The sequence below is a fragment of the Geotrypetes seraphini genome, chromosome 3 (assembly GCF_902459505.1).
Source record: "Geotrypetes seraphini chromosome 3, aGeoSer1.1, whole genome shotgun sequence".
In the NCBI taxonomy this organism is placed as follows: Eukaryota; Metazoa; Chordata; class Amphibia; order Gymnophiona; family Dermophiidae; genus Geotrypetes; species Geotrypetes seraphini.
This window is the reverse complement of record NC_047086.1, coordinates 117,600,150-117,627,221: the sequence shown is the minus strand read 5'-3', so window position 1 is coordinate 117,627,221 and position 27,072 is coordinate 117,600,150. Positions and strand designations below refer to the sequence as shown.

Here is a 27,072-nt window from a genome sequence, read left to right as displayed (position 1 = left end):
GTGTAACACCACCGAAGTCGGACGGATCCCTAAAGAGGGCCTCTCTAAGCTCAGTCCGGCACCAGAATGGGGACAAGGAGCCCTATACAAATTCCAACAGCTCTAACAAGGGGAGATGGGCACAGATCACCAAAACCACCTGCTTGGAGACTGAGAGAAGACAGATAGAGGGATGGACAGCTATTAAGTACTATAACCAAAAGTTGGGTCCAGTCTCCACCTGCTGGTCATGATGAGCTATTACCAATCAATAACAAGGAAATGATGTTTGCGCAAGGTTGATTTTCTGTCAGTAAAATCTTATTATTTAACACATTTTTATACCACCTAAATCTAGGCAGTTTCCAGTAAAAACATTCATAAAATTCCATAAAACAAACAGATAATTTTCATTATAGACACAGGCAACATTCACTGTCTGTGTATATATGGTGGCAATATGCCCAGAACCACATTGGAATCATTCCTTCATCTTACATTTAAGTATCAATGAATAATTGCGTCTTTACTAGTTTCTTAAAGTTAACATATTCTGTGCACAATCTCAGATGTCCAAGCAGATTGTTCCACAGATGTACACCAGCGATACAAAACATTTTTATTTTTGAAGTCACGAGATAAGTAGGTATTAAGACATTGTATGGGCTAATACCTACTTATCTCATGGATCATGTCAATCTTATTGACAAAAAGCCAATTTTGCGCAAACTTCATCTATAAGTATCTATAAGTGTTTTTTTTTTTAATAGAACTTTAGCCTATCAAGCTGGGCTCTGGGGCAAGAATTGTTTGTACCAAACTTTTAAAAGGATGCTGAAAACCAATTTATTTGCCAAATTTTATAGATAAGAATTCTGTAAATAAGTATACAGTATACTGTAATTCCCTGTGCATGTACAGTGTTTGCATCTGTTAACCGCATAGAACTGAGAGGTTTTGTGGTATACAAGTGGCTTGTTATGTTTTGTTATATTTCACTATATTCAGTTAACTGCATTTTGCGTCAGCAGTCCTAACCCCAAGCCACTTGTAAAGCATCCACATCTGTTTGTCATTCCCTCTATAGTCCTCTACCCCATCTACCTTATCATTCCCTTTGTAATTCCCTACCTGAGCAGCAGTATATATATTCACCCTTTTTGTCTTGTTTGTCTGTCATAATTAGGGTTACCATATTTTTCATTGTAAAATCTCAGACGCTTTACCCTGTCCCATTCTGCCTCTAGCCACACCCCATTTCTCCTCCAGCCCCACCCCAGAAAGCTTCATCTTTTCCTGACCTCCAGGTCACATCCGAGGCCCTCCAAGCATGCGCACACATGTGTGATGTCATCCACGCATGCTCAGAGGCCCTCAAGACGCGGCCGGATACTTTCCAAAACACGGACCTACTGCTGGGTTTTGGAAAGTCCATCTGGGCACCTGGACAGTCCTCTTAGAAGAAGACATGTCCGGGTTTTTCCGGACATCTGGTAACCCTAGTCATAATTAGATTGCAAGATTGTTTGAGCAAGGACTTCTCTTGCATGTTTAATGTACAGCGCTGTGTGTGTTTGGTAGTGCAGTTATGCCATCATTGAAAAGGGTCAATTTTTACCCCACATTAGGGAAAGTCTCCAATTGCTACTGAGGAGGTTTTACAGCTATAATAGGTTTTCCATAGGAAAACAGAAAAACCTTACTGCGCTTCAATAAATAAGGTCCTATGGTGTACTAATACAATTGTGAAGATTGCTATTTTCAGAGGGAGTTTTTATTTTTCCATGTAAGAAAATAAATCATTACCATTTGAATGACCTAACTGGACAGTTACATAGCTCCAATAAACCACAGTTAAGAAAACTGAATTAGACTGTAGCAAAATATATAAAATAAAAATGTATGAAAAAGATATGGAAGTTATCGAGTTAAATGACTCCCATGCATCACCTCTTTCTCTTCTTGCCTCCCATGTATCACCTCTCCTCTTCCTTGCACCCCCATCCAGCCGATATAGCAATTCTCTCTCTCTCTTACCTGATCTGACACTCCTGTGCCAGTCCTGCCACTTCTCCAGGTCTGAAAGAAGCTGTGGTATCAGCATCAACATGTCCGTGCAGCAACTGGCTCTGAATATTTCTAGGTCAGGCAGAACCAGCAGCAGCACACACATGCTGACATTGATACCACAGCCTCTTTTCAGAGCCAGAGAAGCAGTGATTCATTTTTAAAACTTTATTTAAAGATTTAGCCTGTTAATCACATTATTAATGTGCTAAATCTGCATTCTTAAATTTTATTTATTTCATTTTTAATTTATTACGTTTGATATACCATCACAGGCCCATAAAAGGTTTCCAAGTAGTATACAATAAAATTAAATAAAAAAGGGCAAAGTTTGCGTATGTGTGTGTGGGGGGGAGGGGGGAGAAATGGGAGACAGAGGAAGATATATATATATAGATAGATAGATAGATAGATATAGATATAGATATATAGCTATATAGATATATAGAGATATAGATAGATATAGATAGATATATAGATAGATATAGATAGATAGATAGATATAGGTATATAGATAGATATATATAGATATATAGATATATATAGATAGATATAGATATAGATATATATAGATATAGATATATAGATATAGATATAGGTGTCAGCCAGGGGGGATCCACATGTTTTAGTGAACAAAACTGTTTTGAGTGTTTTCTTAAAGAGTAGAGTGGAAGACTGATTTTTGCCAAGAGGGGGGCAAAGAATTCTGCTACTTGGGCCCAAGGAAACAGCGGTGGAGTGGGTCAGGAGATCCGGGGTTTCATGGCTGACTAGAGGAATGTGCAATATGGCAGACCTTTTGTTAGAAGTCAGCGCTAGATTTAGTGCATGCCTAAGTGTTGTTAGGGCATCAATTGGAGTGCTTGTTTTAATAATAATGAGCTTGTTTTAATACTAAATAGGTCGTTTGAATAGCAGATTCGGAGGCTGCAACAAATACATGGAAAAGCACATGATGAGCCACTATATGCATCAATCGGTAAATTAGGTCAATGCTAAACCAGTTCAACCTGGTTTAGTGACGATTGTTAAACGCCCGGTGAGTTTAGTGCATCCAGGCCACTAATCCTTGACTTTGCAAGTCCCTCTTCCTTTCCAGCTTCCTGGGTGCCTCTACATGAGAGAATGTAAACATCCTGACATGCACATGGAGTGCAAATTTTACTGCACTTTAGGAAAAGGACTCGGTCTTAAATTGTACATGAGACCTTCAAGTTCCCCATAAGAATGCTACTAAATTAGAAAAAATATATGTGAGGTATGACCATCGTAATACTGAGACTAATAAGCTGTTGGAAAATGTACAGAATAGGATAGTTATAATGTAGTTAGCCATCATTACAAAATACAAATACAGGGCAGCTGGAAAAACTTACTGCATAATCCATTCTCACAGTTATTAGGACAGTTTTTACATAGGTTTCCTTTCTTATAGGGTGTGTTGATTATTTGTTCAACATTTCCACTAAAATAATGATAAAGAGATGCAGTATTTAGAAGCTTAATTAGATTTCATTTAAGCCAACAATTCATCCATGCAAGAAAAAGTTGTAATTAAGCAGAAAGACAGCTAGATAGATAAAGATGTAAAATATAAAGACATAATAACGTAGAAATTTTTAAACATCTTAAAATACATATGGAAACAAAGTTCAGATTCTATAAATGGCGCCTGAAGTTAGATGCCTAAATTGGAAGCATCTCCGATTTAATGTAGGTGCCTAATGTAAAATTTTTTTTTTTTTTTGCAATTGTTTATTTATGACAAAAAACAGCACAGCAAAACATCAGGAAAATACAAAAACAGTACAGGCAGGCAATCTGCAGAACAGCAAGACCCCTGATGTCACCCCCCCAATGACAGCAAACAGCACCTGCATCTCCCGGGAACCCTAGAGCACCACCAGTAGGCACGGTAGCACCCCAAGGAGAGGAAAAGAAGAAAAATCAGAAAAAAAGGGACAAAAGAACACAGAACCACAATAATACAAACCCCCCAAGAGCCAATCCATTCCGGGACCATTACTTCTTCTGACAACAGAACCATCCACATCCATTCCCTCCACTGCCAGGTATCTCCCCCAAATATCGTAATATTGCTGCCATTTTCTAGTCAACAGGGCCGAGAGCCGGTATTTCTCACACACCCAGCCCAATTTCTCTCGAACTAGAGTCAAAGTAGGTACAGCAGTACTGCGCCAGTGGTGAGCCACAGTCAGCCTAGCCGCTGTGAAGGCCAACCGTACCAGACTATCCTGGGTGTCATCTGCCCCTCCTGTGGGAAACCCCAACAAAGCCACCTCCGCCCTTTCCGTGAGGGGCACTTGAAAGAGAGCCCCCACATACTGAAACGCCCATGACTCCGGGTGACACCACCCCAGCTCATGAACCCCTCAACCATTTCCCCTCCCTTCCCCAGCCCTCCATCAAGCATCAATCCCCAATCACACTCTCCTAGGCACCCTCATGCACCCCCCCCCCCCCGTTAACAGTGACCCCTCACATCCATCCCCACACACATTCCAACAAGCACAACAGCCCAGTCAAGGCATGTAAAGTCTCAACTGTCCAAGAACAGCCAGGCAGGATCCGCCGTCGCTCACTCATCAGCTCAAGTGGGAGGTCCAGCTCCACTTCTCCCAGATGGCTCCTCCACCTCTCGACCACCAGCACCCGGTTTTCGCGACCTGGCCCCACGCTCCCTCCAGCAAAATTTCTCCGACTGCTGGGCCCCTTGCCGGTCCAGCATCAGAACCTCTCCAGTAAGGATCCCCTCCTTCCGCAGCAATTTTCCCGCCTCCGCTACAGTGGTCACTTTCTTATGGGTTCCGTTGATAGTAAGAAGGAGCCCAATAGGGAACACCATCAGTATCTGAGATTTTTCTGCTTCAGGACCATCACTATTGGGCGAAACTTTCTTCTGCGTTGCAAGGTAATGGCAGAAAGGTCCTGAAACACCTCCACCTTATGCGTCTTCCACTCAAACGTGCCCAGATCCCGGGCCTTGCGCACCATCCGCTCCTTGTCAGCATAATTGTGAAGACATGCAATAATGTCCCTAGGATAGTCATCTCGCTTGGGTCCCAGTGTGCGATGAGCCCGGTCCACTTTCAAGACCCCAATGGGTTCTCCACCGTCTTCAGTCAAGGAGAAGAGAGATTGATAGATCTCCTGCAGCACCTTCACCGCATCCGTATAATTCGCCGATTCAGGTACACCTCGGATGCGGACATTATTCCGGCGGGACTGGTTTTCCAGATCCTCCACCCGGTTGTAACAGTCCTGCCAGTCCTTTTGGGCTGCCTCAAATGCCCCACTCAGGTCTTGTACCACCTCCTCCTGTTCCCCCATTCTCCTTTCAGTCTGCTCAACTCTCACCATGAGGTCTGCTATCTCTCTCTTGATCTCTTTCACTGCGTCCCGGATTTTCCCTTTGACACCAGCAACCTCCTGCTTAATATCGCAGACCCATTGTTGGAGGTCTGCCTTAGTCACTGCCGCGGAGGAGGAGTCCATGCGCCGCAATCTCAGAGAGGCCCCCCTCTCCGACTCTTCATCGGACCCGCTTTCCCCGGACTCCTGCTGGGATGCGCGCGAGGCTCCGCGTGACTGGCGTAGGCTGCTTTTCTCTAGCGCCTTCTCGTGCGGTCTCCCCTCTTCGCCTTTCTTTTTAGACGGCATAGTAGTGAACCACGCTGCTTCCCACACTCTGCCCACCGGGTGCCCAGCTCTCCACCACCGCGTGCCCACTCCGGGTCAGGGGAACTTACACCCTGGGATCAGAGCTCCGGCTCTAACCCGCCATTCAAGGTGATGACGTCACCGGAAGTCCCCTAATGTAAATTTTTAAATCAGCTTAATTGGTGCCATTAAAACCGATTAAAGAACAATTTTTTAAAAAATAATAATTCGACAGTAGATGCCTAACTCGGTAGACGTTTACACTGAGGATCCTAGAAGTACCTACATGAAAAGTAGGCATAGTTAAGGACAGAGTTTGGGCGTGGATTAAGTTAGGCACCGGTATATTAGGCTTAATATACTGATGCCTAACTTTATGAGGCATACCAGTACCTAAGTTAATTAGGCACCGCAAGGCTCAATTTTACAACTGTTTCCTAACTTTGATTGATAATGCAGTAGGTGCCGTTTTGCTAGGCACCTACTGAGTTAGGTATTACTTATATAATCTAGCCCTAAATGAGTAGAAGAAAAATTCAAGATCCTCTGGCTTCTAGCCGTAAAAAAAACATTCTTTTGGCCAGGCTTGTCCAAATTCATTCCTCAAAGGCTACAAAAGGCCAGATTTTCAGGACATCCCTAATGATATGCATGGCAAACTTTTGCATACAACGGAGAGAGTGAAAATCTCTCTCATGCATATTCATTAGGGATACCCTGCTCTAGGCCATTCAATTTTTAGTGTTCACTGAGGCTCTAAAACTAATTGAGAAATGCATTAGTCCAATAAAATGGTGGGCACTAAATTTTCTTCCCGCCATGCCCCATGCCTCCTTCCCAACTGCAAAATATAAATTGGCGGGCTTCCCAATGCCCGGCCGGTTGAAGCTCTCTTCCTCTAGGAAGGAAGGGGGGATTCTTTTTCAGATGTTTGGGTTTGCATAGAAGAAAAACTGTACACTGGTACTGTTATGGTAATCTTTGCTTAGAATTTTTTTGTGTGTTCAAATATGTTTATTGAAGAATTTTCAATCTTATACAACCGAAGATAAATAATCACAACAAAGGTAATAACATGTAGAACAATCACATCATATCAATGTTCTTCATACAAAATATACGTAATCTATTGGTTTTGAATTTAAAATAAAAGAAATAAAGTGGAAATAAAGAAGTAAATAAAACAGATAAATAAATGGGGTCAGGGCAGGGTGAGGTGGGGCACTGGGCCCAGTATACTTATGTGCCTAGGGGCCCTTGAAGAATTAATCCTGCCCTGCTGCCTAATTACCGTATTTTCACATAGATAACGCGCACCCGTGTAAAACGCGCACACGGGTATAGCGCGCGGAAAACACAAATTTATGTACAGAAATTTTTATATACCGCGCACACCCGTATACCGCACATGCTGCCCGACTCTCCCGTCACCGCCCGACTCTCCTTTCGCCCGCCCCGACTCTCCTCTCCCCCTTGAAGTCCTGTCCCCACCCTGAAAGCCTGATGCCCCCCCGATGTCCGATTCACCCCCCCACAGGACCGCTCGCACCCCCACCCCGAAGGACCACTCGCACGCACTCCCACCCGCACCCGCACCCCCACCCTGAAGGACCGCTCGCACCCCCACAGCCTCCCGATCCCCCCCCAATCATGTAGAAGCTCCTACCGGTGTCCTGCTGCTTTCTCTTGGCGGTCCCGGCCCTTCCATGAGCCCCGCGCCTGCGCTGCTTCCTCTCCAGCGGTTCGCCCTTTCTCTAACGTCAAGCCTTCTTGCCCTGCCGACTCCCCGACTCCCCGACACGATCGGGGCAAGAGGGAGCTCAAGCCCTCTTGCCCCAGCCAACCGTGGTGCCCCCGACACGATCGGGGCAAGAGGGAGCTCAAGCCCTCTTGCCCCCCGACACGATCAGGGCAAAAGGGAGCCCAAGCCCTCTTGCCCCGCTGACTCCCAAACTCCCCGACAATATCGGGCCAGGAGGGAGCCCAAACCCTCCTGGCCACGGCGACCCCCTACCCCCACCCCGCACTACATTACGGGCAGGAGGGATCCCAGGCCCTCCTGCCCTCCCCCCAACGACCGCCCCCCCAAGAACCTCCAACCGCCCCCCCCCAGCCGACCCGCGACCCCCCTGGCTGACCCCCACGACACCCCCACCCCCCTTCCCCATACCTTTGTGTAGTTGGCCGGACAGACGGGAGCCAAACCCGCTTGTCCGGCAGGCAGCCAACGACGGAATGAGGCCCGATTGGCCCAAACAACGGAATGAGGCCCGATTGATCCATCCCAAAGCTCCGCCTACTGGTGGGGCCTAAGGCGCCTGGGCCAATCAGAATACCCATCTGGCCTTAAGAAAAGGTTTGTTTGGTAATTTATGCCCCTCCCCCTTTACGAAACCATAGCGTGGCTTTTAGCACTGGCCACAGAAGTAACAGCTCTGACACTCATAGAAATTCTATGAGCGTCAAAGCTGTTACTGCCACAGCTAACGCTAAAATCTGCATTACGGTTTTGTAAAAGGGTTTTTTTTTTTTTTTTTTGAATGGCTAAAAAAACAATACGTTGTGTGTGGATTCCGAAGTTAGTCATCATTAGGCATCCTTGATTAGGGTGCCATTAATATGTTTGTGTGGTAGCCTTTCACCATTTTCTACCCACATGTTAAGGGCTTAACTGCCTCTAATAAAAGGGCCCCATAGTTTACAATCAATATATAAAACAAAATATGTACGTACGCTGGGAAGTACTGGCAAACATAGTAGTGATTGTATTTTGAAGTGGGACAATGAGCAAAGGCACATCCAATCTCGTTAGACCTATACCACACCACCTAAATGTGAAAAGAATACATGTCTATACAAGAGCAATAAGAAATAGAACCAATAAGCTATCCAGATATTCTACCTCATAATAGAAACATAGAAACATGATAATAATAATAATAATAATTTATTTTCTTATATACCGCCCTACCAGTAGTTCTGGACGGTTTACAACAAGAAAAAAACCTGAAACATTTCAGTGAAAAAATATAATTCAATAAAATACTTATACCTATTTAAAATACATCACTAATATATTGTTAAAAGTTAACATACAGAAAGAGAACATGGCTCATTAATTCCTTTTAGTTGCTAGAAAAATTATAGCGAAGAGCCATGAGAGTAACAATAATTCTGATAGTCCAAACTGGATGTCATTGGAAAAAGAACAGTCAACAAATATTATGCATTCCTTGATCTTGTTTTATACTTCTTCCTTTTCTTATTAAACCCAATAAAACTTTTGAACTGAAAAAAAAAGTTAACATACAAATTTGTCGAATAAATAAGGTTTCAACAATTTCCTAAATTTGAAGTAAGATCAAGATTGAACAATCAAAGGAATTATCCAGGAGTTCATCTTCCCTGCTTGAAATGCTAATGTTCTATCCAGAGAGTTTTTATAACGACACGCCTTTGGAGAGGGGAAGATGAACATACCGGAGTTTCTTGTATATTTATTTGACTTAAATAATTTCAGATGAGAAACCAAATAAAAAGGTAATAAACCAAAAAGTGCCTTAAAACAGATGCACCCAAATTTAAAAATCACTCTGGCCTCGAATAGAAGCCAATGCAATTTGATGTAAAAGAAACCTACATGATCATATTTCTTCAGTCCAAAAATCAAACGAACAATGGCATTTTGAACCAATCATAGTCTTAATAATGTCTTTTTTTTGTTAACCCCAGATAAATGATGTTACAATAGTCTAGGGTGGACAATATAGTAGACTGAACCAATAGCCTAAAAGACTCATTATCAAAATATTTCTTAATAGTACTCAATTTCCATAGGATCGCATAGCATTTTTTGATCAATTGATCAGTATGCTTCCTAAAAGTTAAACAACGATCTAAAGTTATTCTTAGAATTTTCAGGTTAGATACTATTTCAAAATATTGACCATTCAGTTGGATAGTCACTTCCTGGATTTTATCATTGGGACTAGCTAAAAAAATCTTGTTTTTTTCAGAATTAAATTTCAACTTGAACTGCAACATCCACAGTTCTACCTTTTCCAAAACAGTAACCATTATCTCTTTCTCTCTCTGATAGATCCCACGTGCCTTTCCCAGGACCTTTTGAATTCAGACACAGTCTCTGTCTCCACAACCACTTTTGGGAGACTGTTCCATGCATCTACCACCCTTTCTGTAAAAAAAGTATTTCCTCAGATTACTCCGAAGCCTATCACTTCTTAGTTTCATCCTATGCCCTCTTATTGCAGAGTTTCCTTTCAAATTAAAGAGACTCGACTCATGCACATTTACATTATGTAGGTATTTAATCATCTCTATCATATCCAGTGGCGTACCTAGGGTATGTGGCACCCGGGGCCCATCATTTTTTGACACTCCCCCCATGTAAAAAAATATTTTTTGTAATAACCATGAAAAATAAATGGTCATAATATAAACAGGCACTGAAAATTTTCTTTTATTGAACCTCATATGTAACCATTAATCCAAACATAACATAAATTATGTCTGAATTGTCATGACATCAGAAGTACATATGGAGTAGTTGCAGGTAATGCTTGGGACAGTTCTGATTGTGTTAGTGTGGTTTTATGTGTTTTTTGAATAGAAGGGTTTTTATTTCTTTTTTGAAGGTTTTGTAGTTTGTGGTCGAGGTCAATAGGTTGTAGAGTTGGGGGTCGAGTGTTAGGAGGTTGTCGAACAGTTTTTTTTCTTTTGACGATTTTGGTTGGAGGGTGTGTGAATAGTGCGTGAGCTCTCCTATGTCTGGTTGAAGTGGATTTAATTATTTAGCTGAAGAAATTAGTAAACACCCCCCTATTCCACATACATTAATTCTCTTCCATTTTTGTTCCCATTCTAAAAAACACTGATAAGTTCCCAGAAAAAAAAATACCTTAAAATAAGAAGTTAAAACAAAGGCCCCTACAGATGAGAACATAACATAAGAATAGCTTAACTGGGTCAGACCAATGGTCCATCATGCCCAGTAGCCCATTCTCATGGTAACCAATCCAGGTCACTAGTACCTGGTCAAAATCCAAAGAGTATCAACATTCCATGCCACCGATCCAGGGCAAGCAGACACTTCCCCCATGTCTTAATAACAGACTATGGACTTTTCCTCCAGGAATTTGTCCAAACCTTTTTTAAAATCAGCAATGCTATCTGCTTTTACCATAATTACTGGCCACTTCATTTTTAAGCTTAGATCTTTCCTTCCAAACAGAAACCTTGCTAGATGTCAAATACAGAAAGAACAAGGTAATTTCACAAGGACTTAGCTGTGCAGGAAATGTGAATCTCCTCATACACCCACCATATAGTGCAAAAATGTGCAAAGGTCTGTTTTTTTTCTTTCAATCACTACATAGCCTAATGCCACACAAGCAGCGCTGTTACAAACATATTCTGAAGGTGAATGCTAAGGTTAACAAAGTTTCCTTCCTTGGACCACAAGGAGATACTGACAAACCACTGGAAGAGATCCCAAAACAACTACCCAGGCACAACACCCAAAGACCCACTCAGTGTGTGATCCAGTTGAGTGGAGTGGACTAACTGGGGGGTGGAAATGGGCCCGGTGTTTGCTCAGCAGAATTTCCCAGACCACCTCTTCCTCTCAACACATTGACACGCTGCCGCCACCACCACCACCATTAGGAACACCTCGCCGGGTAGGCCAGCAATGCTTATAAACTTTATAAAACACATTATTATATTTTCTTATAAAGCACATATTTTAACTGAACTCTCTGACATCCTCAGTAGAGAATGACACGGTGAAAAAATTGGTCCCCGTCACCGCCCCGTCCCCGTCTCACCATCCTCTGCACCGCCCCGTCACCGCCATTCCCTTCACCGCCCCGTCACCGCCACTGCCACCCCATTCACCGCCCCGTCACCGCCACTGCAACCCCATTCACCGCCCCGTCACCGTCACCGCTGCATACATAAAAGCCTCAAACGGGTACGATTTTATATACTTTTCTAATATCTCCCCTATGTATCTGCCATTGCCCCCCCCCTGTGTCCATATTCCATCCCCATGGCATGTCCCCTTTTTGTCTCTGTCCCTATGCCCCATGCACATAATTTCCCCTCTTTCTGTTACCTTCCTGTGTCCAGATTTCCCCTATCTTCCTCTTCCATACCAGTGTGTCTCTTCTTTTCAACCCCATCTAGCTTTTTTCCCTCTTTCTTCCCCCCCCCTGCTTCTAGCATCTGGCTCACCTGCCTGTCCTTCCCTTTCTTTCCTGCTGTGGGTTTTTCTTTCCGTTTTCATCACCTTGGCCCAGAATCCTTTTCCCTTTCACTCCCTCCTTACAGTCTGAGCCGGGAACACTAGCGATCGCACGGTCCTCGCAGCCCCCACCCGCCTGCCCAATCGATCCTAGTGTTTAGCCAGCTCTCTCCCTTCTCCTCACCTTAATTTGCAGGCTTTCTTTTTCAGCGACCTGCACGCTTTCCCAAAGAGCCGCACACGCGCGGCTGCTCAGTGTTCAATCTTCTGCTCTGCTGCAACTTCCTGTTTCCGGTTGCGTCAGAGCAGAAGATCGAAACTGAGCAGCAGCGGGTGCGCGGCTCTCTGATAGCGTGCGGGTCGCCGAAAAAGAAAATCTACAAACTAAGGTGAGGAGAAGGGAGAGAGCTGGCTAAACACTAGAATCGATTGGGCAGGCGGGTGTGAGCTGCGGGGACCGCGCGATCCTTCATGCCTCACTGCGGGGACAAGACCCATTCACCGCCCCGCGGGGCGGTGAATGGCCTTGTCCCCGTCGCCGCAGCGACTGCTAGTTTTCTTCCCCGTTTTCGGCGGTGACCCGCGGCTAAAATGCGGTGGCCGCGGGTAAACCGCCACCGTGTCATTCTCTAATCCTCAGCCTTGCCATTCACAAAAATAGAAGGAAGAAAAGTTCCCGTTTCCTGCTGTCTCATGCCCGGCTTATACAATATTTTTCTTCTGCAGACCCTTCAAAAGTCTGACCAAATCATCATTTCACTTGCATTATAAAGTACTGAGGATGCCATCTCTCTCCAATCCCAGGTTCTAAAGTCTAAGACAGTAGCGCAAACTAGTGCTGCCCGATTCAAGAAAAAAAATTTATTTTCGATTCGATTCAGCCTATTGAATTGGTTTTTCGATTCAACTTTCCTGCCCAATTGGGTGTTTGTTTGTTTTTTTCAAACATCCCGGTGGGTTTATTTTATAGCTTTTTCACCCCCCTTTGGCTTCTCCTAACCACACTGGCGCTGTGGTGTAAATAACATAAAGAAACAAATAGGACTTTTCCTCTCTGTTAAATCCTAGCTCAAGTTTGCGGTCTAACACCAGCTCTGGCAGGATACACATTTCAAATCTGACATATTGTAATCAAAAAACAGAAAATAAAATTAGTTTTTCTACCTTTTGTTGTATGGTTATTTTTCAAATCTTGTTGGTCCAAGGCTCTGGTTGTCTTCTGATAACTTGCTTGCCAGGGTCTTTCTTCCTTCTTTCTGCATGCTAACCATCCATCTGCCATCTCTGTTCTCCCCGTTTCCCTTCCCTCCCCAGGAGGTTTGGCATCTATCCTTTTTTCGTCTCCCTCCACAGATCCATCTTTTCTTAACTACCCTTTCATCCAGCATCTCTTCCTAATTCCCCACCACCCCAGGGTCCACCATCTCTCCCTTTCTTTTCCCAACTACCCTCCTATCCAGTATCTCTCTCCCCCCCCTCCACACCATCCCTAGTGTCCAACTTCTCTCCCTTTCTGTTCCTTCCCTCTGTAAAAACCATCATCATCTCTCTCTATTTTCAGACCCATTATTTCTTCCCACCCAAAGTCCAGCATATGCACGTCTCTTTGAACCCCGCCATTCCCTCCGTGTATTTCTACACCAGGGCCCCCTCCCTGAAGGCCTGTCCCCCCCTTAAAGGTCTGCATCCCCCCCGAAGGCCTGCCTGCCTGCCTGTCCCCCCCTTGAAGGCCTATCCCCCCCTTGAAGGCCTGCTCCCCCCGAAGGCCTGCTCCCCCCTTGAAGGCCTGCCTGTCCCTCCCTTGAAAGCCTGCCTGCCTGTCCCCCCCCTTGAAGGCCTGTCCCTCCCTTGAAAGCCAGCCTGTCTGCCTGTCCCCCCCCTTGAAGGCCTGTCCCCCCTTTGAAGGCCTGCCTGCCTGAAGGCCTGCCTGTCCCCCCCCCTTGAAGGCCTGCCTGCCTGCCCGCCCCACCCCGAAGGACCGCTCATCCCCCTGACCTCCCTGCACCACCTATGAAGCAATCCGTAGCGGGATCGCGATGTCAGCGATCACTGCACTGCTTCGGAGCTGCTTCCTCCACCGCGGTCCCGCCCCTCCTCTGACGTCAGAGGAGGGGTGGGACCATGGCGCAGGAAGCAGCGCCGAAGCAGCTCAAAGATTGCTGACATCGCGATCCCGCTGCGGGCTGCTTCATAGGTGGTGCAGGGAGGCCAGGGGGGCGAGCGATCCTTCGGGGGTGGGTCAGACTGAACGGCAAGGCCGGGAGCACCCCCTCAGGGCTTGCACCCAGGCGGACTGCCCCCCGCCCCCCCCCTTAATATGCTACTGATCATATCTTCCTTCTCCCACCTTTCCTCCAAAGTATACAGATTGAGAGCTTTAAGTCTGTCCCCATACGCTTTATGATGAAGACCACATACCATTTTAGTAGCCTTTCTCTGGAACCACTCCATCCTTTTTATATCTTTTTGAAGGTATGGCCTCTGGAATTATACACAATATTCTAAATGAGGTCTTACCAAAGTCTTATACAGGGGCATCAATACCTCCTTTTTCCTACTAGCCATACCTCTCCCTATGCAACCTAGCATCCTTCTAGCTTTCGCCGTCACCTTTTCAACCTGTTTGGCCACCTTAAGATCATCACATATAATCACACCCAAGTCCTGCTCTTCTGTCATGCACATAAGCTCTTCACTCCCTAATCTGTACTGTTCCTTGGGATTTTGCAGCCCAAATGCATGACTTTGCATTGCTTAGCATTAAATTTTAGCTGCCAAATTTCAGACCAGTCTTCATACTTCACCAGGTCTTTCTTCATGTTATTCACACCATCCGGCATGTCTAATCTATTGTAGATTTTTGTAACATCCACAAAGAGGCAAATCTTATCTGACAATCCTTTAGCAATATCGTTTATAAAAATGTTAAAAAGAGCAGGCCCAACAACAGAAACTTGAGGTACACCACTGGTAACATCCCTTTCCTCAGAGCGATCTCCACTGATCACTACCCTCTGTCGCCTTCCACTCAACCAGTTCTTGACTGAACCCATCACTTTGGGACCCATCCCATGGGCACTCAGTTTATTTATTAGACGGCTGTGTGGAACACTGTCAAAGGCTTTGCTTAAATCTAAATATACCACATGTAGTGCACATCCTCTATCCAATTCTCTGGTCAACCAGTCAAAGAAATTGATCAGATTTGGGTGACAAGACCTACCTCTAGTGAATCCATGTTGCCTCCGGTTCTATAATCCACAGGATTCCAGAAACTTGACCATTCTCTGTTTTAAAAGTGTTTCCATTAATTTGCTTACCAGAGAAGTCAGACTTACTGGCCTGTAAAGTCCATACTTCTTCCTTACTTCTACTTTTGTGGAGAGGAACCATATTCGCCCTTTGCCAGTCCTCCGGTACCACTCCTGATTCTAGAGACTTGTTGAAAACGACAGTCAGCGGAGCTACCAAAACTTCCCTAAGTTCCTTCAGCACCCTAGGATGTACACCATCCGGCCATCCGGCATGTATACCATTATTTTAGCTAGCTCCTCACAAACACAACCTTCTGAAAATCGATCAGGGACTATTACTCCTCCATCCCTATTCATGTTTGTCTTCTGCATTCCCACTCCTGGTGCTTCAGCCGTGAACACAGAACAGAAATATCTGTTAAGCAATTTGGCCTTTTCTTTATCAGCTTCTACATATTCCTCCCCTTCACTTTTGAGTCTCACAATGCTACTTTTGTACTTCTTCCTTTCACTAATATATCTAAAAAATGTCTTGTCTCCTGTGTCAGCTATTTTTTCTTCCATTTGCATCTTTGCTTTCCTGACTACAAAACCAACCCCTCTTAACTTTTCCAGATATTTTTCCCTATCTTCCTCTTTCTGCGATCTTTTGTAGTTTATGAAAGCTAACCTCTCATTCCTTACCTTCTCCACTACTATTGAGAACCAAAGTGGCCTTCTTTTCCTTTTACTTACATGTCTCACAAAAAGGTTTGTCGCCCTTACAATCGCTCCTTTCAGTATTGCCCACCGCATTTCCACTCCTTCCAGATGTTCTCATCCGGACAATAATTCCTTGACGTAAACCCCCATCTGAACAAAGTTAATTTTTTTAAAAGTCTAGAACAGGGGTAGGGAACTCCGGTCCTCAAGAGCTGTATTCCAGTCGGGTTTTCAGGATTTCCCCAATGAATATGCATTGAAAGCAGTGCATGCAAATAGATCTCATGCATATTCATTGGGGAAATCCTGAAAACCTGACTGGAATATGGCTCTTGAGGACCGGAGTTCCCTACCCCTGGTCTAGAAACTTTGCTTTTGAATGACCCCTCTCTATACCCATCTAAATATTAAACCGTACCATGCAGTGATCACTGGATGCCAGATGATCACCCACTGTAACATCAGAAACACTTTCCCCATTTGTAAGCACTGAGTCCAGTATGACCCCATCCCATGTGGGTTCCATTACCAACTGCTGGTACAGTTCTCCTTGTAGAGAATCCAGAATCTCATTACTTCTAGAAGACCCTGCAATAGGGATATCCCAATCAACATCTGGCATGTTAAAATCACCTATTAGCAAGACTTCCCCTTTTTTAGATATATTCTGAATGTCTACTATTAAATCTCTATCTATTTCTTCCGTCTGTGAAGGAGGCCTGCATATCACACCAATGTGCAGGGCTTCCTCTTCCCCCCATTCTTGGTCGGTGGCATCCTCCAGCGGGGCAGATTGGTACTGGGAGCTGGTCCTGACAATCCCATTTATGGACTTCTTGCCACCCTTCCTTCCAGCTTTCCCCGGGACCTTGGCAGGATCAGAGCCTGACTGGTCACCAACCCATAGCATGCATGTTTAGGGGCAGAGAAGGGCTTAAGCACTACTATTAGACGCCTATAATGTAGGCCTTTAAAACCCTGGACTACCTTACAGGTGCCTACGCTTTAAGTTAAGAGTGATTCTATAATAGGCACTTAAGTGTGATTGACAAGAGATAGGTGCCTATATTATAGGCGCCTATCTGTTTAGACACCATTTGCAGAATTTCCCCCTTAGGGCCCTTTTTACGAAGCTGTAATAGTGATGCTGCCACAGTAAATGCACCAAAACCCATTCAATTCCTAAGGGCTTCAGTGCATTTACTTTGGTATCATTGCTACTGCGACTTTGTAAAAATTTATTTATTTTATTTAAAACATTTATAGACCGCTTAATATCTTAGCGGTTTCCAGCAACAAGCATACATAAAATTTCTAATAAAACATTTAAAAAAATATCTTTTCTCATCATATATGGTGACTGAATATCAAGGCAGTTGAAGAAGGAAATAGCTTCCTTACAAATAGGCATTAACAAAAAATTGTGTCTTTAGTAACTTCTTAAAGTTAACACAATTTGTATACAATTTTAAATGTCCAGGTAAATTATTCCATAAGTGTAACCATAGGCGTCGGAACAGGGGGGGGGGGGGCACAGAGGCCATGGCCTCTGCAAAAATTACCCACCCTATGGGGGGAATCTACTTCTTGCCAGGCTGGGAGTGGCACCTTGTTACCAGCCAGCATGCCTGTTGGTCGGCACTCTTTGCCGCTCCACTTTGTCGGCATCTACTCCTCCCAGCCACCAATGGTGTGTCTACCTTTAACCTCTTAGAAAAGCAATGCGCTGCTCTGGTGCTGTCCCCGGCATCTTCTCTTCACTGGAGCCCGCCCTCTCTGACAACTACCTGTTTCCGCTAGGGCGGGCCACAGTGGAGAGAAGACACTGGGCCAGTGGCAGGGCAGTGCAGTGCTTTTCTAAGAAGTAAAAGGTAGATATGCCATGGGCGGAAGGGAGGAGGGGAGAGAAGTAGATGCCGGCAGGTGTTTTCTAGAGAGGGAGGGAGCATATGGGACTAGGGGAAGGGAGAGATGTTGTACACAGATGAGAGAAGAAAGGAGTGATGTAAGGAGTGGAGTAAGGGAGGGAGGGAGGGATGGATTTGGGGATGGCAGAGGGGGTAGAAGGAGGGCATGGAGAGGGGGCAGAAGAGGGACAATAAGAGATGGATTTGGAGAAGGACAGAGGGAGTAAGAGAGGGAAAGATGGACATGAGGGAAGGCAGAAGGGGGAAAAGGGAGAAATGGATGTGGAGGGGCAAAATGGGGAGAAGGAGAGAGAGAATTGGTGGAGGGGGCAAGATGGGGAAAAGGAAAGAGATTCATTGGAGGGGACAGAAGGGGGAGGGAGGGATGGACAACTCAGGGAAAGCAGAGAAGGAAGAGGAGACATGGCTAGGAAAAGGTGGAGGGGATATGGACTGGGGAGCAGGGAGAGGTGAGAGATGTCATATTTGGGAGCACACCAGGACCTCTGGCCATAATCTGCTGCTGCTGGCTGTAGCTTTGTGCAGAAAGAAGTGTAGCTGGAAAGAAGGAGGAGGAGACCTACTTGGATGTTTTAGAGCCAGCCAGAACACAGGTACACACTCTTGGCAGGGGGCATGAATTTGGGACACAGAAAGGAGGGAGGAAGAGAGGCATATTGGGTCACAGGAGGGAGGGAGAGGGACATTTTGGGACAAGGAAGGACAGGAGCATGAACTTGGGACAAAGCCTGGAAAGGAGGGATGGAGCATTAACTTAGGACACAGAAGGGAGGGATGGGGCATGAATTTGGGACACAGAATGGAGAGAGGGGATGTGTTAGGACACAGAAGCAAGAGAGGGGGCACAAACTTGGGGCAAACGCTGGAAAGGAGGGAGGGAGCACTAACTTGGGACACAGAAGGGAGGGAGGGGGTATGAACTTGGGACATAGGATGGAAGGGTGGGGAAAACAGATGCTGAGGTGGGGGAGGGAATAAAAAGGGAGAATTGTTAAGCATAGGTGTGAGTGAGAGGAAAAGAGATGGTGTACATAGGGAAAGGAAGAAAGAGTAGACTTGGTGATGGGAGAGGAGTGAGGTATAGAGAGATAAGAGAGAGAAATGTTGGATGTAGTGGTGGAAAAGAAACAGTGGGACAGATGGAAATGGATGCAAGAGGGAGAAATGTTAGACGTGGTAGTGGAGGGAATGGAGGAAGAGATGTGGCATGGTGCTGGAGAGGGGTGATAGAAGCAGAAATGTTGAACATGGGGCTGTTGGGCAGTGGCAAAAAATGCTGCACACAGTCCGGGTGATAAGAGAGGGATAAATATAGGATGTGGCAGTAAAGGGGGTGGGAGAGAGGTACCCTAGATCCCTCTTTCCCTCTCTCTCTTTCCCCACTCCCTTTGCTGCAAGGGAGGGAATGAGAGAGAGAGAGAGATGGTAGACAGTGAGAAAGAGGAAGACATTGCACATGGGGGGGTGGAGGAGAGAGGAAGAAAATCTGTACAGTGGTGGGGAGGGGAAAAAGAATGCACTTTCTATAGTTTAATTTTATGGTAACTTTTCTCCCTCCCTCCTCTCCACCACTATCATGTACAACAATTCTCTGTTCCTCCCCCCCCCCCCCACAGCAGCATTTCTTTCTCTTCATTCCCACTACTCCACCTGTTCAGCATCTCTCTTTTCTTCCTCCCCACCCCCCCGTGCATTTGGCCTTCCCAACCCTCTCCCTGTATATGCAGTATCTGTCTTCCCAACCCTCTGAGCATCTGTCCTCCCTGCTTTCTGAACTCCCTACCCCCTGGACCCAGCCTCTCCATGTCAGGCTCCACACCTAGCCCCCTTCCACCTCCGCCCCCCTCTGTCAGGCACTGCACCGTCCCCTCCCTCCTTCCATCAGGCTCTTCACCTAGTCCCCTCCCTCCTTCCTCTGTCCCTCCTTCCCTCTCCTGTCAGGTGCTGCACCCAGCCCCCTCCCCTTCCCCTTCCCAGTGCTGCACCCTTCCCTTTTCAGAAGTTCAGTGCCGTGGCTGTCATTTTGGACCGATGTTTCTCCCCTACATCCAGCTCAAAGCGGATCATATTGTGATCGCTGCTTCCCAGTGTCCCTTCTACTTCTAACCAACTATACTTCCAAATGAGGGCAGAAGTGATCCACATTCATTCCTGCTTTGGCAATATCATTTTGAAAAATGTCAGCACCTGATCTTGGTGATTTGTAAAAATGTAACACTGGGAGTCAGTCTTCCAATTAAGGGAGCACTGTTCCACAAAGCAGACTTTTGTTAAGTGGTGTCTTTAGTACATGATTGTCTAAATAGTTCCCACCAATATAGTTCCCACCAATATTAGCCATTATGATTTTTCAGTATTATAAATTTAAATATCAAACTGAAGTTGCACTTCATCATTGTTAAGCTTGCAAGAGTTATCCTCTCTTCATTATGTCAGTATTTTAATAAATCAATACCTGAGTATAATGTCCAGTTGCTTTACCATTTATTGAACCTTTTCCATATTCAAAATTTGCCCCTTCTCTGTACCACGATTGGATTATATTTGTCCAAGGTTCAGCAGCTTGCGACATGTACAGATTTTCACCAGAAGAGAATCCTTTAAAAAAACTCACACAATCATTAAAGTGATTAATATTTTCTCACAGTAAGTAATGGTCTTTCTAAATAAAGTATTGGGATATTTTTGGTTAACATTTACCCCCTCTTTTACTAAGGTACGTTATGCTTTTTAGCGTGCAGTAAATATTAGTACACGCTAAACACATGCTAAACGCTAAAGCGTGCATGTTATCCTATGGATGCATTAGCAGTTAGCACATGCGTTGATTCAGCGTGCGCTAAAAGCACGTTAAAACACTTAGACCCTGATTCTGTAAAGTGCACCTAACTTTAGGCGTGGTTTAGGTGTCTGATTTAAGTGGATAATGAGCGATTTAAGGGTCTTAACAAACGTTAATTGAGACTTAGACGGAGTTAGGCATCAGATAGGATGTTTTCAAAATAAAGATGTGAGATAGAAGCGAGTTTAGGGAAAATCCGCATCTAAGTTTGTAGATGTGGGCGTAAAAGGGGCGTGGTTAAGGATAGGCACCACATAGACACTAGTTAGGCGGCAGACCGCGTCTAAACATTGTGGAAAATGTAGGTAAAGGAAAAGCTGATCTAAGTGTGGTTTTTGCTTCATTTCAATGCAGTTTCAGCTTTCATAGCTGGCGACTTCCTATAGACGTATGTTAGGCGTGCTTTCTATTTCCGATATAATATGTCCTATAGTGAGTTCAAATATGTTTTTTTTTTCTTGTTTCTCCCTCCTAATAGATTTAATAAGCCATCATATCAATAGAGCACATCAATATAAACATATTGCATGGAAAACATAGTACTTTTCTGCCCAAACAGTAATATGATTTACTCACTAGCTGATGCCCCGGCGTTGCACGGGTATTTAATTATAGCAATAACACTGTAAATGGATTCAAATAAAGATACTTTATAATGGTGAATGAAATTATTTTTTTACAGCTTAATAAAAAGTACAATATTCAAATTATAATGTGAAATATTTGACAAAATGAATACAATACAACTAACGCAAAACGTTAGTTTCACCTCCAGGAGCAAGAAGATATAAATTCTTGGGTGAACCCACCCTTGAGCAAGCAACATAGAGTTGTGGGCCGAGAGACCCCCAGAACATATCACCCCAGGTAGTGAGGGATCTGCATACCAAGTTTCGTTCAAATCGGTCAAGCCGTTTTTGAATTACTGTGAGAATGGCAGCTTTTTACATTTTTTCCATTGACATGAATGGGTGATATCTGATTTTCTGTTTGTAGCTCCACCCACGTGTGCAGGTGAGCCACGAGACCCCCAGAACATATCACCCCAGGTAGTGAGGGATCTGCATACCAAGTTTCGTTCAAATCGGTCAAGCCGTTTTTGAATTACTGTGAGAATGGCAGCTTTTTACATTTTTTCCATTGACATGAATGGGTGAAATCAGATTTTATGTTTGTAGCTCCGCCCACGTGTGCAGGTGGGCCACGAGACCCCCAGAACATACCACCCCAGGTAGTGAGGGATCTGCATACCAATTTTCGTTCAAATCGTTCAAGCCGTTTTTGAATTACTGTGAGAATGGCAGCTTTTTACATTTTTTCCATTGACATGAATGGGTGATATCTGATTTTCTGTTTGTAGCTCCGCCCACGTGTGCAGGTGGGCCGCGAGACCCCCAGAACATATCAGCCCAGGTAGTGAGGGATCTGCATACAAAGTTTCGTTCAAATCGGTCAAGCCGTTTTTGAATTACAGTGAGAATGGCAGCTTTTAACATTTTTTCCATTGACATGAATGGGTGAAATATGATTTTCTGTTTGTAGCTCCGCCCACGTGTGCAGGTGGGCCGCGAGACCCCCAGAACATATCACCCCAGGTAGTGAGGGATCTGCATACCAAGTTTCGTTCAAATCGGGCAAGCCGTTTTTGCATGATCGCGGCACATACACACACACACACATACATACACACATACATACCTCTGATTTTATATATATAGATTACACCACCTTTGGCTTTCCTGCTTAAAAAGAACCCCTTTTTTTTCAACAAACAGTGCTGCAATCAGCTCTTTCCTGAGAGCAAAGAACATAAAAAAGATCATTATTGCACACATTACTTCATTTCTCAGCACTTAAAAAGAGAAAAACCAGATACAGACCTTAACTTGCATTTTCCCTCATTGTAAAATGGAGCTGTGCAGCTTCAGAAAGCTGACTTCATTGTGAGATCAACAAGGTGCACCTTTAAGATAGTATGCCACAATTAAAAGATGAGCTAGGTGTTGAATTTACAACCTCTGTATGATCAGCCCCGAATTTTAACACATTGAGCTACAACAGCTTTTACTCAGGTGATGCTCACTGCCCTGTCATATCATAGTTGACTGACCTGCCTATGTATCATCTGATTAGCTATCATATCACAATCACAACAAAGAAAGCATTTCTGGCTCACCTAGTTAATGCACCTTTTTGCTTTTTGTCCATTTTCTCAAGCTCACCAGTTCAAATCCTACCTGTCCTAATTTTAACAGCTTCCTATTAGCTGTCATAATAACGTCTAGATCAGGGGTGTCAAAGTCCCTCCTCGAGGGCTGCAATCAAGTCGGGTTTCATTGCACTGCTTTCATTGTATGATAATAGATCTCATGCATATTCATTGGGGAAATCCTGAAAACCCGCCTGGATTGCAGCCCTCGAGGATTGCAGCCCGCCTGGATTGACACCCCTGGTTAGATGGTGGACTTTGCCGTTTTTACCAGCACATTTCCTTTCCAGGCAAACTTATTTTCTCCTTCCCATGGCTAGGACATCCTAAGCTGTCATGGGAGGAAACTTCTCTGATAGAAAGATGCCATTTGTGGCTCACCAGGTTAATGTGTCTTGTTGCACCTTGTCCATCTTCTGAAGCTCCCCGTTCAAATCCCCCCTTCACTCATTTTAACAGCTCTCATAAGTGGTAGACTTTGCTGTTTTTCATCAGCATTCTGCAGTTTGCAGTTGCATCAGAAACATTCCTCTTCTCTCTGCTACAAGCCATTGTGGTAGGAATGTATTTCCTTCTATCCAATATCCGCACAGGGCAACAGGTAGAAGAGTTTACTGAAACTTCATAGGGCTTGGACAGGTATTGAAGGAAGGTACATGTTTTTGAGATGTACCCTAGAGACATTCCTGCTGGTATATTCAGCTTGGTTGGTTGTGATTTCATGCTTCAGGAGTGTGTGTTGGGGTGGGGGAGGGGGTTTAGGATGAGAGAGAACAGGTTGCTTTAGACATCTGAGAATTGCTGCAGATCATTTTAAAGTTCAACTCAAATATGTTTAAGCAAAGGAATGGCCAAAGAGTTTGAAGGTTTTCTGGTAGAAAAATGAATATCAAATATTTGCTAACCGCACTCAAGACTTGAACCCCTGATGTATGGAAGATAAAAGCAGCGCCTTAAGGCATAGAGATATAGAGGGAACTTGGATTCTTGGAGATCTCGAGAATCTCGGAGAGAGCAGGAACTAAGGCCTTGAGCATGCGCAGATGCTCAAGGCCCAGCAAAAAGAATGACAGATCTGGCACCAGTACCGGCATGTCTTGTGCATTGGTGCCGATGCCGGGTGCCAGATGGGGGATAAGTGATGTGTTCGGGTAGGTGATGGGTACGGGGAGGATGTCGGATCGCGGCAGGGGGGGGGGCAGGGCAGTGCCACTGGCCTCGGGGGGGGGGGAACGAATCAAGCAAGTTTCCCTCACTTTCTATGGGGAAACTTGCTTTGATGTACGAGTAATTTGGTTTACGAGTATGCTTCTGGAACGAATTATGCTCGTAAACTAAGGTACTAATGTATTCACCAAAGATAAATATTCTTCTGCATGCAAGAACCCATGCGGAGTTCCGCAGGGCTCTCCCTTATCTCCAACATTGTTTAATTATACTTAGGGCTCCTTTTACAAAGGTGCGCTAGGGCCTTAACGTGCATTACATTCCCGAGCGTGCTAGTCACTACTGCCTCCTTTTAAGGAGGCGGTAGATTTTCGGCTACCGCGCACTATAGCGTGCAATAATTTTATGCGTGTGCTAAAAACCCTAGTGCACCTTTGTAAACGGAGCCCTTAGTGTCTCTGGCTTATTTGCTTCAAAGCTTGAATGTAATGTTTTACATATATGCAGATGATATTGCTATTTTGCTACCCTGTAGGGCTATTTTGAATGAACTAATCACTCAGATTTCTAATGTTTTGGAAAAGGCAGAATTATGGATGACACAGTTCAGGTTGAAGATCATTCCTGAAAAAACTTAGGGCTCCTTTTACTAAGGTGCGTTAGGGCCTTAACGCGCGGAATAGCATGCGCTAAATTGCTGCACGCGCTAGACCTTAACGCCAGCATTGAGATGGCATTATTCTAGAAACATACCATGCAGTATAGTGTGCAGTAATTTTGTGCATGCGCTAAAAACGTTAGCGCACCTTAGTAAAATGAGCCCTAAGATTTTTTTAGCTAGCCTTAATGGAAAAATTCAGGAAACAACGATTCAATTTAATGGTCAAAGCTTTGAGATAGCATTAGATCTGAAGAATTTAGTACACATGAGTTTTATACTTTTTCAAGTTGTAGATGAGAGTTTCAGGCTTTTCCTAAGCAACATATGTCTCCCCGCTCTTCTGTCCATTTAAACTGTAAGATTGACAGCTTTAATATGTTGCTCTAGCCAATAGCGTCTTTGATGACGTCATTCTGGTGTCTATCTCCAATCAGTGGAAATGTTCATATCCGGTTTCCCCCTGTAACAGCCATCTTATACTGAGACGTGGAGACGTCCGTTTTGAACAGGTATGTTCTCTATATACTCTAAGAAATTTTTGCCTGACACATTAGAAAGATAGAGCTTGAGGTTCACTATTTTCTTTTGTGTTTTAGAGTCTGATCGGTCGGGACACACCCTGAGGCAGCATGAAAATGTGAAACGCTGGCCATTGTTGGTGTACCGATCAGCAGGATAAGTGGAATTTATTCCTCTATCATTTTTGTTCATTGGCATTATACAGCAAAGCATAAGACATGAACATAAAATGAAGGTTTTTTGCCAGTGAGGTGACCACTCGACTGCCTCTTTAAGCCGTTTTGGTGAGGTGGGAGGGCCCTTTCTGAGGCTTTTTCCTTCATGTTGGAGTGATCTGGTCTATGCTGTTTCTGTTTAATTTACTTTAGTGGACATTGCCATACTCCTTTTGAAAGTGTTTATCCTATCATACATTGAGTTTTCATAACATCTGGGTTTTTCCGGGTACCTAGCATATGTGACACCCAGGGACCATCATTTTTTAACCCCCCCCCCCCATCTATATGAAAAATATGATTTTTTTAGTAACAATCTACATATCGCACAACAAGAGTGTACTTGGGAAAAGGCAGCATCTTAAACACTGCAGTGAGCACTAGAACACCAACACATACATTGTAAAACTAAACAAGCCAGATAACCGCACAGTCAATTGATCCTGCAGTCAATGCCAATTGAAAACTATGTTCTTTTCATACACACAGAACAGAGATACACCCTCGCCCAATATGGAATAATCACAGACTAAAAATAGAAATATGTAGACAAAAGTTAAACTGAACCGCCAAGAAACCAGACTCTGCATACAATGCAACACCATAACACCACAAAAACAGTAACACATGTCTTCTAATACTGTGCAAAATATAAATACAGTAGATGTAAATTTGAAAAAAACTGATACATAACAATCACCACATTACAAATTAACAAATAAAAATAAAACAAATAATGAGAAATAAGAAAATACCATTTTATTGGACTAATCCCCGTAAGCTCGGTCCCCATCCCTACAAACCACTTGATTCCATCCACACAAGCCTTGAATTGTTTTATATTGTACTTATTATATTAAAGTATAAAAAGAAACAATATTCTGTACAATTATCAATTTATAAATCAGTGTCTTCTCCCCACTCTCTCTTCCCCATTCTCCTCAGCCCACTCTCTCTCCACTTTCCTTCAGTGCACGCACATAAAAACAAGCATTTTCATTCTATTCATTCATAGAAATTAAAGTCTAAATAATGCCAGTCACATAACAAAACATGATTTTACAAAAATAATTCCCTGCACTGTCAGGCCTGCAGGATTTAGAAACATAGAAACATAGAAAAAAGCGGCAGAAAAGGGCTATAGCCCACCAAGTCTGCCCATTCCAAGTATCCCCCCCCTGAATTTACTCCCTTAAAGATCCCACAAGAGTATCCCATTTTTTCTTAAAATCCGTCACGCTGCTGGCCTTTATCACCTGGAGTGGGAGTCTTTTCCAATGATCCACCACTCTTTCGGTGAAGAAGTACTTCCTGGAGTCGCCATGAAACTTCCCTCCCCTGATTTTCAGCGGATGCCCTCTGGTGGTCGAGGGTCCCATGAGCCAGAAGATATCATCTTCTGACTCAATGCGTCCCGTGATGTATTTATACGTTTCAATCAGATCTCCCCGTTCTCTTCTTTCCTCGAGTGAGTACAGTCGCAATTTATTTAGTCTTTCTTCATACGGGAGATCCTTGAGCCCCATGACCATCCTGGTGGCCGTTCGCTGAACCGACTCGATCCTCAGCACGTCCTTTCGGTA

The 27,072-nt window shown here is 44.2% G+C and overlaps 1 protein-coding gene across 1 annotated transcript in view; it reads right to left on the bottom strand.

Moving 5' to 3' along the window:
- Positions 1-27,072, bottom strand: part of LOC117356564 (cysteine-rich venom protein tigrin-like) — a 64,077-nt gene that overhangs the window by 14,551 nt on the left and 22,454 nt on the right. Inside the window, exons 4-6 of the mRNA XM_033935935.1 lie at positions 20,332-20,474; positions 8,461-8,555; positions 3,423-3,511 (exon numbers count right to left, since the gene is read on the bottom strand). Coding sequence (XP_033791826.1) covers positions 3,423-3,511; positions 8,461-8,555; positions 20,332-20,474 — 327 coding nt within the window. The remainder of the gene's footprint in view (positions 1-3,422; positions 3,512-8,460; positions 8,556-20,331; positions 20,475-27,072) is intronic.